At 41.4% G+C, this 16,706-nt stretch overlaps 1 protein-coding gene across 4 annotated transcripts; it reads right to left on the bottom strand.

Annotated features, from left to right (window-relative positions):
* Positions 1 to 597: 597 nt before the first annotated feature.
* On the bottom strand, positions 598 to 14,774 carry LOC127046974 (uncharacterized). Of its 4 annotated transcripts, XM_050944741.1 has the most exons (10): positions 14,508 to 14,594; positions 14,148 to 14,232; positions 12,522 to 12,761; positions 10,713 to 10,919; positions 9,562 to 9,795; positions 7,959 to 8,112; positions 3,192 to 3,301; positions 2,945 to 3,058; positions 1,779 to 1,928; positions 598 to 866 (listed from the first exon to the last, which is right to left on the bottom strand). In XM_050944741.1, the coding sequence occupies exons 2-10, from the start codon at positions 14,148 to 14,150 to the stop codon at positions 732 to 734; spliced, it is 1,347 nt and encodes a 448-aa protein (XP_050800698.1). In that variant the 5' UTR covers positions 14,151 to 14,232; positions 14,508 to 14,594; the 3' UTR covers positions 598 to 731. The 4 variants fall into 4 exon arrangements, with proteins under 4 accessions (XP_050800698.1, XP_050800696.1, XP_050800697.1 ...); XM_050944739.1 differs by lacking the exon at positions 14,148 to 14,232 and having other exon boundaries at positions 14,508 to 14,774; XM_050944740.1 differs by lacking the exon at positions 14,148 to 14,232 and having other exon boundaries at positions 10,713 to 10,910; positions 14,508 to 14,774.
* Between the last annotated feature and the right edge of the window lie 1,932 nt (positions 14,775 to 16,706).

Here is a 16,706-nt window from a genome sequence, read left to right as displayed (position 1 = left end):
CGACTCCGAGTAGTACAACTGATATGCCTATACATTAGAAATTAGAAAAGGGCTGCATTGTTCTAGGCACTGTACATGATAAGAAACAGCCACTGCCCCCCAAAAGCCACTGTCTAAATAGACAAGAGATACACAAAACGAAAGGGGAAATAGAAGCACAAAAAAATGTAGCGATTTGATGAAGGTCACACAGCAGGTTTGCTGGCAGCACAAGGATTAAAAACCAGTTCTCCTGAGTCCCTATCCAGTGCCCTATCTGTTGAACTACAGCTAGTGGAGGGAAAGCAGGTATGGCCTGAATGTATTAAAGGGCAATTGAGAGATCACTCCTGAAAAAACTGTTGGGTATAGTGCTTGCTACTATAAGTATTTCCAGTCAAGAGACAAAGAACTGTGTCCACACTGTATGGGGGTGGCGAGGATTTAAATACAGTGAATGTGTGCAGCAATGTAAATTTCAGTACTTTAACTGAAAAGTAAAGTGAGTTGAAGTGTATGAATTAATAAATGGAACAGAGCAAATACAGACAAAAATTAATTTGAGTGGCAGGAGCCACCTTTATTTACAAAACACTGTTACTCAAATACCAACTAAAATAACTACATAAAAGTTAAAATGAGATTACTTTGTTTTCTGACCAGCTCCCCTGAATAAACAGCAAGAAATGTAAAAAGTACTTTTAAAAATAAGGCAGTGAAACTTAATTATTTTTGGCAATTAATATTAGCTGCTATGGCAGGTTAATTGCCTGATCCTCACTAAACCTTGGGATCTTCTTAAATTCCTCCTGTTTCTTGAAGAAAAGCTGGGCTAGAATATGATCTGCTGTGGCATGGAAGTAGTCATCCATATCAAGGGTTTGCAGCTGTTGGAAATACCATATTTCAAATGGAAATAATTTATTATTAGATCATTGTATAACAGCACAGAATATTAAAATACATTGAGTAAAAAGCCACATTGTTTATGAGAGCTATAGCACACACAATAAAAATATCATAAACAATAAAAAGCATAGCACTTACATGGCACTTTTCATCAAAGCTATTAAAATCTTAACTATTTCTGGACACACTTTTTTTTTTTTGGACTGAGAACAGAGAAAGTTCTGAGCTATGTTTTTAAGAACATTTGTGTTCTTTGAAAACCAATAGTTTCTAATGCTAGAAATACAAGTAGATTATTGAATCAGAGAGATTGTGTGTGTAAAGTTTGTGTGTGTGTGTGTGTGCATGCACACGTGTGTACATAAACACACACACAATGACCGGTTAATGAGTTGGCAATACTTAAAAGGGTAAATGTCCTATGATATAAGGAACTAAGCTAGAATAGCAGTTGCTTCCACACTCCTTTGCTGGAGATCAGGATCATAGGATATGTGTAATCACAAGTCCATGGCACCACCCATGCTCACCATCAAGCATGTTGGCCTGGTCAATGCTTGTGCAGATCCCCTTTCTGTGGTCCACAGGGGCTATAGTGGCCTTTGCAGGCTAATCCACCCACAGCATGACCAGCAAACAAGCTCTAGCAAACAAGCTCTCTCTCATGCACACACACACATGCACACACAGTATATAGCCCCTCTCCAATGTGGTGCTTTAGTGGTGCCTCATGAAGGCCCTTCGCACCAGAAGTGAAGCTGAGCGTTACTGGTTGTGTAGCAAAGCATAAGGCAACTGATCAGGGAATAAGTCCAATTTATGCTTCTCTCCCTCTCTCCTTTCCCTCCCCCATGCTTGCTTATAGAGTAACTGCCATTATGAATTCTCACCTGGTTGCCCGTGCTGAATGCTAGAATCATAAGCAAATCCTCATCACATGTGCTTTTGATATAATGTTGTGTTCCAATGGGGAAAAATACAACATCTCCAGTGCCAATGTCAAAGTCGGTGGTAATTTTAGATGAAACAATAATTCCCACCTAAACAAGAAACTCAGCAATTATTCCTTGCTGGAAAATGTTCAAATATCCAACAGTACATGCCAAGCCCACTCATCATAAGATTAATTAAGAATATGGCTCCAATTCTGCTCTGAGATCTGCTAGTGCAGACCCCAATGATGTCAGAGGAGCACCAAACAGGCACAGGTATCCACAGGGGAAGATTGTGGCTATTATTATTCAACTCCCCATATAGGAAAGAAGTTTCAACTTCTTCACCTTGGCAGAAGGATTATTAACATTATGGGTCAGCTCACATGAAACGCAGGACCCTTAAAAAGAACCTTTAAACTTTTTTGTTTTTCAAAGGGTTGTGACCACTGCTGGACTAAGTATTTGGTACCTTCACCTTTACTTCCCTTCTTTTACATCAGATCCCTTTGTTGTGTTTATCAGCTTCATTTTAAAGAGAGTGGTTTTCGATTATGATCTTATTGTATCTTTGTTTGTTTGTATTATGTCAAAACAGAGCCTCAAGCATCCTGGTAAGTCATGTTAATTAATACTAATCAGAGCAGTAACAATTATCTGGGCCTTCCTCTTGACATAGAATCAAGACCACTCCTTTTCCTTTCTATATCGTACTTACATGTGGTGACAGGGACACAGTGAAACATTGTTTTCTAAATCGTGTTGCAACTAACTTCCTCTGCTTAGGGCTTGTTTCTCAGCCGCACTGAATCAACAGGATTCCCTCTTATTTTGTCTACCCTCTCTCTAAAACCATAAGAATTCCTACTTGAAGCAGCTGGCTGCCTTTTCCCTGAATGCAGAACAATAATGGCTAAATTTTTCTCTCCGTTGTGGTAGTGCCACTTCTTTTTTACTTGCTAGAGCTCCATCAGCATAGCTCAGAGAAAATTTAACCCTAAGAGGAAGGGTGTGGATTTTGGAGTTTTACAGTACTAGCAAAAATCAGACATTTTTCTGAAAACATTCCAATCCTGCAGTCCTAACTCAGACAAAACTCTCATTTAGTTTGTGTAACAAATTACCTTTGCACAGCCACTAATGACATAGCCCATCTCGTTAGCATTGAAATGAAAATGAGGTTGCCGTAGTCCATTGCTGTATATCCTGATAGTTGCTAAGGTAAGAGCATTTTCATGCTGTAAGTCAAAATAAGCACAACAGTCAGACAAGAGCCGATATGGCTGTGTGTGACAGTGATGACGAACTCACATACTTTGCAAATGCTACCTTACATTTCAGCAACGAGAATGCTCTACTGAACATACGTACCATTTGCAGTGAATCACTGAAGATTTTCTCATTGTCATTTAGACCAGCTCCATTTTTGCGAAAGCGAGCCCACTGAATTATTCCTCCTGGAAGTTTGAATTCTGTTGAATCTGAATGAATGACAGTTAAATGAGAATTACTAGAAAATATTCCCATATGTTATTGGTAATTCATTGCCAGAAGATCTGCTTTTAGCTCATGTTGCTTGTTTATTGACCAAGATCATGGGTCCTCACTGGAGACTGAATTTGGGACATCCAGTGCTAAAAGCATAAGCATCTACCTTTAGTTAGTTAATAGACTCCTATCCTTTGTGAAGCAGCCACCGGTGCAGGATGCATAACACAGACTCACCAGCAGTTTATGCTTGCACGGTACCCCATTCTGACACATGCAAGCAGCAGTTGTACAAATAATAAGAAATCTGAAATCAGAATTTCTTCCTGAGTTTAGATTAAGACTAGTAACTAGCAGTGTATTCATTGATATTAGTGACAACACTGAAAGTTTCTTTCCAGCCACTCACCCATTAGCTGTGAGCTCAAACTTTTTATCATGAAAAGTATTTGTTCTAATAGCAAAAATTTCAGCTGTCCTGAATCCTGCAAGGTGCTTTGTCATTAGGAGTGGAGGGTGCTCAGCATCTTCCAGGAAATGCTCAGCAGCTTGCAGGATTGAGTGCATGGTGTGTGAGCATTATGTACTAGTGGCTGGATCCACTTTATAAAAAATATCTTGAAGATGATAAGGTGGTGTTTTCTATACACCTTCCATCGATGGACAACATTTCACCTTAAACTGGTCATTCACACTGACAACATTTTCCATGTGCTGAATCAGACAGGCACTTATTCACATACTGATGTTAAAATGCCTGTAGTATTCTACCTTCAGCATACCAAAAGTCCCAGGAAGTTGTAATTGTTGCCTTATTTCCTGTAGGTAATTTGGACTTCTTTGTGCCTACAATGGTGTTCTCTATTCATTCTCTGGCACTGGCAGTCTAAGGAGTACCAACCCATTCTCCAGACAGTTTCCTTTGGCTCAACTTGCTCTACCTCCTCTGAGGACAGAGTTCAGCTTTCCTTGGAGTGCACCAGCCAACTCCTCAGGTCTATCACCAGCCAACTCCTCAGGGACCCATCAAAATCAGTTTTATTGGCAATATACGAAAAAGAGAAAACTATAAAATAAAAAATTAGTTAAATACACACACTCCGTACTACAGAGAACATCACAGGCTGGCACTTTCCTTGAAGTTACAGAAGAAGAGGTTGCTCACCTTGTGCAGTAACTGGGTTTTTCAAGATGTGTGTCACTATGGATGCTTCACTTCAGGTGCTAATGCACTTCTTGAGCCATTGATATGAGATTTTCCGTTGGCAGTGTCTGTTCGGTCTGCACATGAACCCTATTCCTCCTCATGTCACACACCAAGGCTATACAGGGATACGCAGGTGAACTGCCCTCAGTTCCTCCTCTACCTGAATGACCTATGGAAAACAGTCTGAAGCAGAGTGGAATGAGGGCAGCTGGAGGGATGCCAGACTCAATGGTACCTGTTCCAGGGCCTGAGTCAATGGCACTACACGGGTTGTTGGAACTCAGAGTGGCCCAATGTGGGTTGCACTCTACTAGAATCCCTCTGCTCCGCCAACTTTGGTGTTGAGGATCGACCTCTAACAGTCTCTTTCTTGGCACCAATGATAGAGAGCAGTGCCGAGGTTCCCTCACTGAAACACTTTTTTTCAGCACCAGGTAGGATGGACAGTGTTGAGTCTCTTGAGAGGCAGGAGAGTCTTTTCTCAGTGTGGAAGAGGAGGAACGGCGCTGAGTCTCCCAAACAGTAGCCAGGGCACTCCTTATGGTGGTTGAACTACCCAGCTCCAAGGGAGGTCGAAGTGCTGCCTCCATGAGGATACATCTGAGCTAGTGTCTCTACTCTTTTTGGTGTGGTCTTTGGTAAGCCTTTGTAGATCTTACAGCACTCCCACATGTGAGTTTCCCCAAACATTTAAGGCAGCTGGAATGGGAGTCACTCACAGACATAAGCTTGTGACAAGAAGCAAACACTTAAATGTCAGAGACTGAGGTATGCCTCAGTACCAGGCAGGGATTAACTCAGCTGAGTAGAGTTCGCTAAGCTAACTATTTACCTAACAACTGAAATTTAACTACTAAGAATAAAACATAACTATATACAACGAGGTTAGAAAATCCACTGAGGATTGCTTGTGAATGCAAGGGATGAGGCAGCTCCAGTGGCCATCACAGGGGTAAGAAGGAACTGAAGAGCTGCAGGTCAGCGGGACCTATTATACCTGCTCTATGAGCTTGCGACTCCAGGAGGCAACAGATCTGTCATAATGGATATCACTGGCGGGGGGGGGGAACTTTCCGCTGGCAGTGCTCAGAGTGAGCACACACCTACACTGGAATGGACATGAGCAAGCACTCAAAGAAGAACTAACCTATGCAAACTAAACCTAAACAAACAGCTATAGAAAACTGTACACAAGATAGCCCAGACACACTCAAGGTGGACAGGCTAAGGCTCTGTCTCCTGCTGAGGCTGTTGAGAAGGAACTGAATACAATTCACCCCCACATCCCTATATAGACTCGGTGTGCAGCTTGAGGATGCATGCATGGGCCAAACAGACAATGCTAAAGGAAAATTTCTGATCAAGGGCTCGAGAGGGGCATACGCACCTGAAGTGGAGCACCCATAGGGGAAGGCACATACTTGAAGAAGAACATTGCAAAGTCAGCTGCATTTATTGTGTGGCAAAAAATGGGACTGGTTTCTGAGAGAGGCTTCCCAGAGAAGCTTTGTGATCAGTTCAATACTTCAGCTATAGGTCCTAACAATTGGAGGAGTAAAGTTCTGGAACAGCCTCCCAATAGGAGTTGTGAGAGCAAACAATTGGTTTTAAGAGACAGCTAGAAAAATTTATGAGTGGGATTGGGTGATGAGGTTGCTTGCCATGGGGGAGGGGAGGGGCAGGACATGGCAGCCCTGGGAGTTGCTACTAAAATCTCATGCTTTGGGGCTTCAGTTCTTCACCTACAGAGGTAGGAACAGAGGTAGGAAGGAATTTCCTTCCTCTCAGAGTATTCTGGGTGGGTTTTGAGGGTGGGGTTTTTTTGTGTGTGTGTGTCCTCTCTCTAAAGCATCTGAGATGGCTACAGCTGGAGATGGGATGAGATCAGTGGATCACTGGATCACTGGATGGGAGAGATCAGTGCTCTGAGATGGCAGTGAACATTCTCTCATATGCTTGGCTGGCTGGTGCATCTCAGTGCCCCCTGCTCTCTGCCTATGGCACACCATAGCTTAGTATCCTGAAGTTTATAATACTTGGTCTGGTTTCAGTTTCTGGGTTTAGTTGCTGGGTACAGTTGGTGGCCTGTGATACACAGGAGGTCAAACTAAACGATCTGGTGGTCCCTGCTGGCCTTAAAACTATGATTCTATGACCTGCCTTTACATGGCATTTTTTCTGTGACATCATGTGGTATCTGCTCACTAGAGCACAAAGAATATATTCAGTTTCAATATGTGAATTTATGCTAAACTATGGCCCTCTTTCTGCAACACAAGGCAGCCAGTGCAAAACAGCGGGCATATCTGACTATGGGATGGTATGCCTGGCATAGCTGGACCTTCCAATAGCCTAAAGCCAGCATGGCCATTTCTACGGCTATGCCTCTGGAAAATGTATCATGCCACTCATATACACTCTGTGGAAGTCAGAGAGCTTGGTCAGGGAAAAGGGAGCATGGCTGGGGTATCAGTAGAACCTGGCCAATTCTCAGCTGAAATAATAGATCCTTGGTGTATTACATAGATGCAGCTGCATTTGTGTCGTATAGGCCGATTTGAATCTATGTATACTTTTAGTTTTTGATTAAATAATTAGTTTATTTTCTGACCTGTACTTTTGAATCTGAGTTTTTAGACAAACTAATGAATACAGGCCAAGGCCCCAGTTCAGGAAAAAAACCCACAAAAAAGCCCCCCAACATGTGCATGTGTTTACGTTTGTAGTTCCATTGACTTCAATTTCTAATGTATAGGCATACCAGTTGTACCACTCAGAATCAGAATCATAGAGTTTAAGGCCAGAAGGGACCACCAGATCATCTAGTCTGACTTCCTGTACATCACAGGCCACCAATACCACCCAGCACCCATACACTAAATGCAACAACTGAAATCAGACAACATATTACAGCCCACAGAAGGCTGCCTGAGGCCTCTGTTTAATATCGTCCTTTTTATTAATTTACAAATTGTTTCTAGACTATTATATTACTACTTCTCCCTTCTATCGCATTTAATTTTTACTCCATTTTATCAATATAAGAATGGTTATACTGGGTCAGATCAATGGTTCACCTAGCGCGGTATCCTTTCTTCCAATAGTGGCCAATGCCAGAGGATTCAAAGGGAATGAACAGGACAGGACAATCATCAAGTGATCCATTCCGTCATCCAGTCCCAGCATACAACAGTCAGAAGACTAGGGAAGCAATAGCAATGGGTTGCGTCCCTGACCATCTTGGCTAAGAGTAATTGATGGATCTATCTTCCATGAACTTATCTACCGGTAATTCTATAATTCCTATTTGAACCTAGTTCTAATTTTGGCCTTCAGAACATCCCTGACAATGAGTTCCACAGGTTGACTGTGCATTGTGTGAAGAAGTACTTCCTTCAAAACAAACAGATACCCCTTTTATATACCAAGTTCTTAGTTTTTACCTTTGAGATTATAGAAGTATCGCCACACTAGCTTGTCTGGAGACTGCACATAGCTGGCATTCTGAACAAGCTCTACTAAGTTTGGTGGAAGGTTAATGGCCTGATCTTCTGTTTGTTTCTTGAATGTTCTAATAAAATTCACTCCACCTTGAGGCTAAAATACACACAATAAATAATGTTAAGTTAGAAAATGCATGAAGCAAACAGGGAAAGTAGAGCTGCTTGATCATGTAATGTGCTTTTCACCTTTAAGACATACTGAAGGTCGGATTTGGTAAGACTAGCTGCCATGCATTATCCCATATGATTCCTAGCGCTATACATATTTTAACTTGATTTTATACTTCGTTCAAATCTTAAAGAGATTTGAAACAGAATCAAAATGTAAGTCCTCTCTCACCTGAGTAGATGCTACAAATTGTTCTATTAAGGAGGGAGTGTTTGCTCCCTCCTTATAAAATGCACAGTTTCCACCATGAGAACCTGCAGATCCAGATACTATGACCTTGTAGTGAGGCGGCCTGGCTCCCAGCCACCCTGGAGGAAGAAGAGCTCAGCTGGAGGCCGGACTGGGCGGAGCTACAGAGCTCTGAGCCCGCCCAGCAAAGGGTCAAGCGCCGACCCGGAAGTATAAAGGGGGTCAAGCGCCAACCCGGAAGTATAAAGGCAGGCCCTCCAAGCTCAGTGAGGCCCCAGCGGCCGGAGCGAGCAGACAGCCCTCCAGGAGCTCGGGACTGGGAGACTCCTGCAACCCAGGGTAGCCGCCCAGAGTGGCCCGAACTTCCCCGTGCTCGCTGCCCAGAGGAGCTGCTGGAGCTTCCCCATGCTCGTTATCCAGAGGAACTGCTGGAGCTTCCCCGTATTCGCTATCCTGAGGAGCTGCCGGACCTACCCTCCAGCCCCGACTGGGACGAACCCATGCACCTGCCCGGGGGCAGCCGACCCTAGTCTGGCTGCAGCAGAACCAGAGCCAATGTCAGTGTGTTGTGGCCAGGATCCCCACTGACACAGCAGCAGGTTGCCTGCCGCTGTTAGGGCCCCGGGCTGGAACGCAGAGGAGTGGGCGGGCCTGCATCCCCCCTGCCACCCCACTCATGGGTGGCAGTCTCCCGCTTGCCCCAGTGCTCAGGCCCAGAAGCCTGGGCCTCTTACCTTGTATAGACTGAACTGTTTGCTTAGCGCCTGCCTGAGGGTCTGAGTCCTGCACCAGTGGTTGTTGCCCCGCCCTGATCCAGGGCCTGGGCTCTATAAACTGAACTGCGTGCTCAGCCCCTGCCTGAGGGTCTAGGCCCAGAACTGTTGTCACCCCAGGTAGTGAGGCGGCCTGGCTCCCAGCCACCCCAGAGAGGGGTGAACCCCCTTTCCCAACAGCGGACTTCTACAGACCTATATGCTGGCTCCATAGACCCTTGCCCCAGCGGTGACAAGGACTAGTTCTAAGGATATGAGAGGACACTGCTACACTGGGGACATACAAATCCTTCCAGTCAGGAGACAGGAGATCCAGGCAAAGAGGGGATCCTCCACAAATTGATAAGTGGCATGGTTGGGCCCTTTTTAATTACTTTCAGCAAGACAGAGTTGTGTATGCTACTGTTCAAACCTTTAATGATCTTGCTGCTATATCTTCTGGTGTAGAGAAAAACACATCATCAACATCCAAGGTTTGAAGTTCTTCATGTGTTGTAAAAAACAACAGGAACAAACAGTCATCTTCTCCCACATTCTTTACCCAATGCAATGTGTTTTTAGGGAAGAAAATCACTTGGCCTGCGGTAACATTGTATGTGGTTACTACGCTACCACCAGCATCAACAACACCAATCCAGGCACTACCCTGAAACACAGGCAGAGCAACAGAACACAGTCATGGAAGAAAAACAAACATTGGTTTTTCCATAGTGAGCTCATAAATTGTATTTGCCTACATTTTAATAATTCTAACATACATGTGACTGGTGGTGACAGTCCCATTCTTATTCAGCTTTTGAGATATGAAAGCAAGAATAGTGCATTCAGCAATAAATTGTTGGAAGGCCTAATTTTTTTAAGAAACACTTGATACATTTTCTCTCTCTCTCACACACACAAAACGTTACCGTGTTTAAACAAAGCTGTGAATGTTATGATTATAGATTAAGACGATTCAAATTATTGGGGATAAGGACCATGTGTCTGTGGAATGTCTTGTATAATTGCTCCCCAATCCTGACTGGGGTCTGTGAGTGCTACTATGATATAAATATTAAATACTTAATAATAAAAATATTGTTAGTATTCTAAGTATAGCCAAGAGTCAATTCTTCAAAATACATAAAGCTTTGTTTTCAAACTTATATACAATCTCTAATTATTCCTCACAATACCCCGTGAATTAGTACTTTAAGTAACTTCAACTATTCCCATTTTACAGATGGAGAAATGGATAGTCAGAGGAGATAAGATAATATTAAGCACCTAATTCATGTGCAGGTACCCAGATAAATAGCTGAATTTTTAAAAGTGCAGAGTACACAAAATTTCCATTGACTGCAACTGTTACACTTTGGTTGGAGCTGAGAGTATATAGTATGTATGCAAATCATGCCATTTAAGAACATAATTTCAGGCACCTAGGTTTGAAAATGTGACACACGTTAACCAGTGATAATGTCGTCATTATTATTATTTAGCATTTCTATATAAGATCATAGGTTGGCATGATGCTTTACTCCAAAAATTACAACAGATTAAATTAAAATAATCAGATTGTACCTTTAGGAGAAAGCCATGTTCATTGGCATTAAAGTGCCAATGGGGGGCCCGGAGCCCTTTGCTCTTGATCCGTAATGTTCCAAAAGTCATCTTAGACCGCTGATTGTTGATGCTTGTTCCAAATTCCATTTCTTCATCACTCGGATAATCCTTTACATCAGACCTAAATCTTGCCCATTGAATATCACCTCCAGGAAACTGAAATACCTAGCAAATCATAGACATAAGTTATTCTTTATAAGTATTGAACAAAGGCAAGGCCAGTGGGGAAATGAAGGGAATATATTGAGGGAATATTTCAGAATATTACTTTATATGTAAATATGAAATTGGTGGAAAACGTAGGGAATTCTTGGTGAGGCTTCTCTCTCTATGCGTTTACTACACTTTTGATGATCCCACACATATCTTTATACATCAAATTGCTATATTTTTTTTTTTTTTTTTTTAACAATGATGGGTAAGGAATGGTTTTAAGGACAAAATTCTCAGAAAAATTAGTGGCTAAGAATTGCTTTGTAGGTACATCAAACAAAAAAAGTGGAAGACCTGGAGTGAAATCCTGGCCCTACTGAAGTCAATGGAAGAACACCCACTGACTTTAGTAGGGCCAGGATTTCACCAGAGTCAATCAGTATGTATCTGCTACCAAAAACTAAACACATATACGGCTGATATGGCCTATCATCACCTTGACCACTCTACTTTATGTTGTACTCCCTTCCCCCTTCTCTATCTTTTTAGACACTAATTCAGGAAAGCACTTCAGTACATGCTTACAATTAAGCACATGTGTAAGTACCCTTCCTAAATACAATGTTTTCCTGATGCAGGGTCTTGGATTGTGAACTCTTTGTGCTAGGGACTGTTCTTTCCCATTTATTTGTATTCTATCTAGAATAAATCCAGCAATTTAAAAAAGTCACCTTACTTACCTTAGGGAAGTGTATTACAGGACACTGTAATCTTGAAAACCACATTTTTTGTATGTTTGCACCTCCTATAGTTTCATCTAATGCCTAACAATATCAGAACTGGAAGAAATTAGAAAAAGGCAATTTTCTGCTATTTTTTTAGTTCCTTTAATTTATATATTTGACAGCACTGTATATCAGTTTAACTGTCCACTGTCTAATCAATCATCTTCTCCTTTGCAGGAAAACCCTTATAAACATGAACACGGGATCAGAAAAATCCATAAAATATACTTTTTAAGGATTTAAAAAAAGAGTCAGAACATACACTTTAACATCTGGCTCTGTGAAAACTGGAGTTCTTCTAAAATTAGTCAATTTTTAAAAATTCAATAAGTTTTGAAATACAGAGACTAAACTCTGAAGTAATCTAACTGGTTTGTACATGAACTGCAGTGCTATAAATCCAGCAAGGTGAGTGAGGCTACTACTGCCTAGAATGAGACCATCACATTCATTTTTATTTGTGACCAAAGAATACATTTTAGCTCGGTTCTCAAGACTTCCAATTTCAGGTAAATGGTTTCTATTTGTATTCAAGGTTTCTGAAAATGTTTCACATTGTGTAGTTTCACTGCTAGATTTCAAAAGCTGACTTCCTTTTAAAACTCTGTAATTTTGGTTATTTAGACATCTAATTTGTAGGTGCAAATAATGATATGTCCAAAAGAGGTAAATTGCATTTTGGATTATTTGTGAATCAATATATCTTTGTGCCTGCAATTCTGTGGGCAAAAAAGGAGAATACCAAAACAAAAAAACAGGCCAGTCTGAAAATTTGGCCCTAAACTTCTATATTGAGTACATACTGTTTTGTAAGAAGAACAACTGCTACCTTAGATTTACCCAGATGATTCAGAAACTGGAATTTGACATCTACTCTTTTTTTGTCTGGCATTCTTATTGGTGTTTTTGGAGAGGTTATTTCATGCTTTTGAATGTTTAGCTCTTTCATAAATCCAATGTTATGAATGTAGACCAAGGAAATAATCAGCACTCCTATGATGGTGGAGATGATGCAGGCCAAGAGACAAACTAGAAAGATGTTCATTAGCGACCAGTGGCTCTTTCTTTCCTACAAGACATTTAAAAACCAAAGTTATTAGTTAGCAATCAGAACAACAGTTAATGCAGTGGTATCTGCGTAATCAAGACTGGATACCTTTCCTGAAGACATGCTTTTGTCAGACAAGTTAGTGGGCCCAGTATAGGAGTAACTGGATGAAATTTTTTTGGCCTCTGTTATGGTCAGACTAGATGCTCTGATGGCCCCTTCAGCTTGATGTTTATGAAATTATGAAGAAATTTTAGAAGCACTTCATACAAGGGGCCTGATACCACAGACTTTATTCACACATGTATTCTTTCTTTCTTTCTTTCGATCTATCTAGGAGTTTTCTTTAGTGCCCATCAATGTGCAGAATACAGCCTAGATCTCCCTTGGAATATCAATACAAGCTGCTAATTTTCACATGAAAGTGAGATAATAAAGAAAAGCAAAAGAGCTACTGAAATTTTCACCAGTTTTACAGATTAAGCTACAAACTGCAACAAGACAGAGCATCCTTTATACATTAAGCATGGGTTGGTTTTTTCAACCATTTAAAGGGATGATGAGATAAGATACGCTTTGTATGGTTACTTTTTTAATCCTTTGGGAAAATGTAAAGTCCTCGGTATATTTTAACCTGGTTAGATCCTTAATGGTCACTTTTCAAACTGTACTCTTTAAGCTTTCAAACCGTTGCTGCTTAAACTTCTGCTGCCCTTAACACTATAAGATAACCAACATTTTTTTAAACTTTGTTCACCCTACACAAAACTGGAAGAGGTTAAGCTGTCCAGGTAGCCCATTAACTGCCCAGGCGTCACCTGGAGAGGTGCCAGGGAGCAGAGAATTGGTAAGGAGGCTCTGCTGCTGGACAGGAACTGGAGGGGCCTGTATAAAGCACAGGCTCAGAGAAGAAAAAGGCTGCAGGAGAGTTGTCTGGAATCACTCTCTGGGAGAAGGGAGGTGTGTTTTGGGCTATGGAGATAGGGTGACCAGGTGTCCGTTTTCTGACCGGAATACCTGGTCGAAAAGGGACCCTGGCAGTGCTGGTCAGCACCACCAACCATGCTGTTAAAAGTCTGGTTGGTGGTGCTGCCCAGCTAAGGCAGGCTAGTCCCTACCTGTGCCACTGACCAGGAGCCGCCAGAGACAAGCCTCAACCTCCTACCCCAACCCTCAGCCCCCGCAACCCAGAGCCCTCACTTTACCTTATAGTATCTCCCTGTCAATCCCACACAATTCTATACTTTTATTAAAAGTACCTATATATTCTACGTCATGGTAACTAATATAGCACATATGGTCTCACTAAAAGTCCCCAATGGGTAAAGTCAGTTGGGTCACTGTGGAGTTGCTAACCCTGATATATTTATAGCCTAGAGCTGCTGGGAAGGCAGTTTCGGTACTTACCATAAGCTCCCTATGACGCAACAGCTTAGGGTATGTCTACACTGCAACGAAACACCCGTGGCTGGTGTTGCACTTTAACTTCAATCTAGAAATGAATTTAGTTAAATCAGTTGAATTTGTGTGTAAACTAGCTCTAAGCCTTCTGCTATCACATCTTTGATAAGTGAAGTGAGGCCATGGTGATTTCTTGAGTATTATGTTTGCCAATTAGCAAAGTAAAAATTAGGAAGATTTTATTTTATTTAACTCTTTATAGTATATCAGTATAAATAATTTTGCTATACCATGAAACAAGATGTTAAGCCCCAACCCTAATTCTTATTTGATAAAGTTCTAAATAATTCCAAAAGGGAAACTTACCGGTGCCTCTTGCTTTGTCTGTTCTTTCATATTTGAGGAACTTTGTATTTTCTCTTCATGCATTTCAAATCCTGGGTTCTCCATTTAAAGAAACTGGAACAGACTTTTGTAAAAAAAAATCTGATTCAAAAATAATGTTAATTCTAATTTGTGCTCAGTACTTCCAGAGCTGCAGCAAGAAACAACTAATTTTAATTTTGTATAGAAATAGTAACGACACTTAGAATGATCTTGTCTCTAACTGGTTGCAATCCAGGAAGTCTCCTTTTCTAAACAGTCACAGGAAAGCTCTGTCTATTTCCAAATTCAGGACTGAATTTATTCAACTCATTTCTGCATTACACAAAAGCCGTGAGATGACAAGACTGTAAGACAGATAGGTTCTGTTAACTGAAGATTGTGGGGAACGAACGGTGGACAGCTCAAGCAGTGACACCAGGATCATGGTGAGCTGGGAAATAGTGCAACGGCAACAAATGGTCTGCTCCTTTCCCTGTGAAGAGCAGCTTCCCCCTACTATGCGAGTCATTCCTATGATAATGATTGACAAAGTATTTTGGGTAAGGACACTAATGAAAACAAAAGAAAAAGCACTACTGTGCTAATAAGTGATGGCCACATAAACACCACCCTATATCAGAAACTTACTGACCGCTACACTTACCTATATGCCTCCAGCTTCCATCCAGGACACATCACATGATCCATTGTGTACAGCCAAGCTCTATGATACAACCACATTTGCTCCAATCCCTCAGACAGAGACAAACACCTACAAGATCTCCATCAAGCATTCTTAAAACTACAATACCCACCTGCTGAAGTGAAAAAACAGATTGACAGAGTCAGAAGAGTATCCGGAAGCCACCTACTACAGGACAGGCCCAACAAAGAAAATAACAAAACACCACTAGCCATCACCTACAGCCCCCAACTAAAACCTCTCCAGCGCATCATCAAACATCTATAACCTATCCTAAAAGATGATCCCTCACTCTCACAGATCTTGGGAGACAGACCAGTCCTCGCTTACAGACACCCCCCTACCTGAAGCAAATACACACCAGCAACCGTACACCATACAACATAAACACTAACCCAGGAACCTATCATTTCAACAAAGCCTGATGCCAACTCTGTCCACATATCTATTCAAGTGACACCATCATAGGACCTAATCACATCAGCCACACCATCAGGTGCTTGTTCACCTGCACATCTACCAATGTGATATATGCCATCATGTGCCAGCAATGCCCCTCTGCCATATACATTAGCTAAACCAGACAGTCTCTACACAAAAGAATAAATGGACACAAATCTGACATCAGGAATCATAACACTCAAAAACTTATTTTCCATGATTATTCCCCCCCGTCCCCTCCCCACACACTGTTCCTTACATCTCCTTGTCAATTGCTGGAAATGGGCCATTTTCATTATCACCACAAACAGTTCTTTTTCTCTCCTGCTGATAATAGCTCACCTTAACTGATCACTCTCCTTATAGTGTGTATGGTAACATCCATTTTTTCATGTTCTCTGTGTATATATATATCTTCCTATTGTATTTTCCACAACATGCATCCAATGAAGTGGGCTGTAGCCCATGAAAGCTTATGCTCGAATAAATTTGTTAGTCTCTAAGGTGCCACAAGTACTCCTGTTCTTTTTGTGGATACAGACTAAAACAGCTGCTACTCTGAAACCATTCAAAAACCAATGGGAGAACACTTCAACCTCTCGAACCACTCAGTGACAGACTTGAAGGTGGCAATTTTACAACAAAAAAACTTCAAAAACAGACTCCAAAGGGAGACTGCTGAACTTGAATTAATATGCAAATTAGATACAATTAACTTAGGTTTGAACAGAGACTGGGAATGATTGGGCCATTACACTAATTGAATCTCTTTCCCCATGTTAAGTATTCTCACACCTTCTATGGGTCATCTCCATTATCACTTCAGTTTTTTTTTCCTCCTGCTTATGATAGCTCATCTCAATTGCTTGGCTTCTTACAGTTGGCATGGCTACTTCCACCTTTTCATGTTCTCTGTATGTACAAATATCTTCTTGCTGTATGTGCCAGTCTATGCATCCGATGAAGTGAGCTGTAGCCCACAAAAGCTTATGCTCAAATAAATTTGTTAGTCTGTAAGGTGCCAGAAGTACTCCTGGTTTTTTTAAAAAAAGAAA

Source organism: Gopherus flavomarginatus, chromosome 3 (assembly GCF_025201925.1).
Source record: "Gopherus flavomarginatus isolate rGopFla2 chromosome 3, rGopFla2.mat.asm, whole genome shotgun sequence".
In the NCBI taxonomy this organism is placed as follows: Eukaryota; Metazoa; Chordata; order Testudines; family Testudinidae; genus Gopherus; species Gopherus flavomarginatus.
The sequence above is the reverse complement of the archived record's forward strand: the minus strand, read 5'-3'. Positions and strand labels throughout refer to the sequence as shown.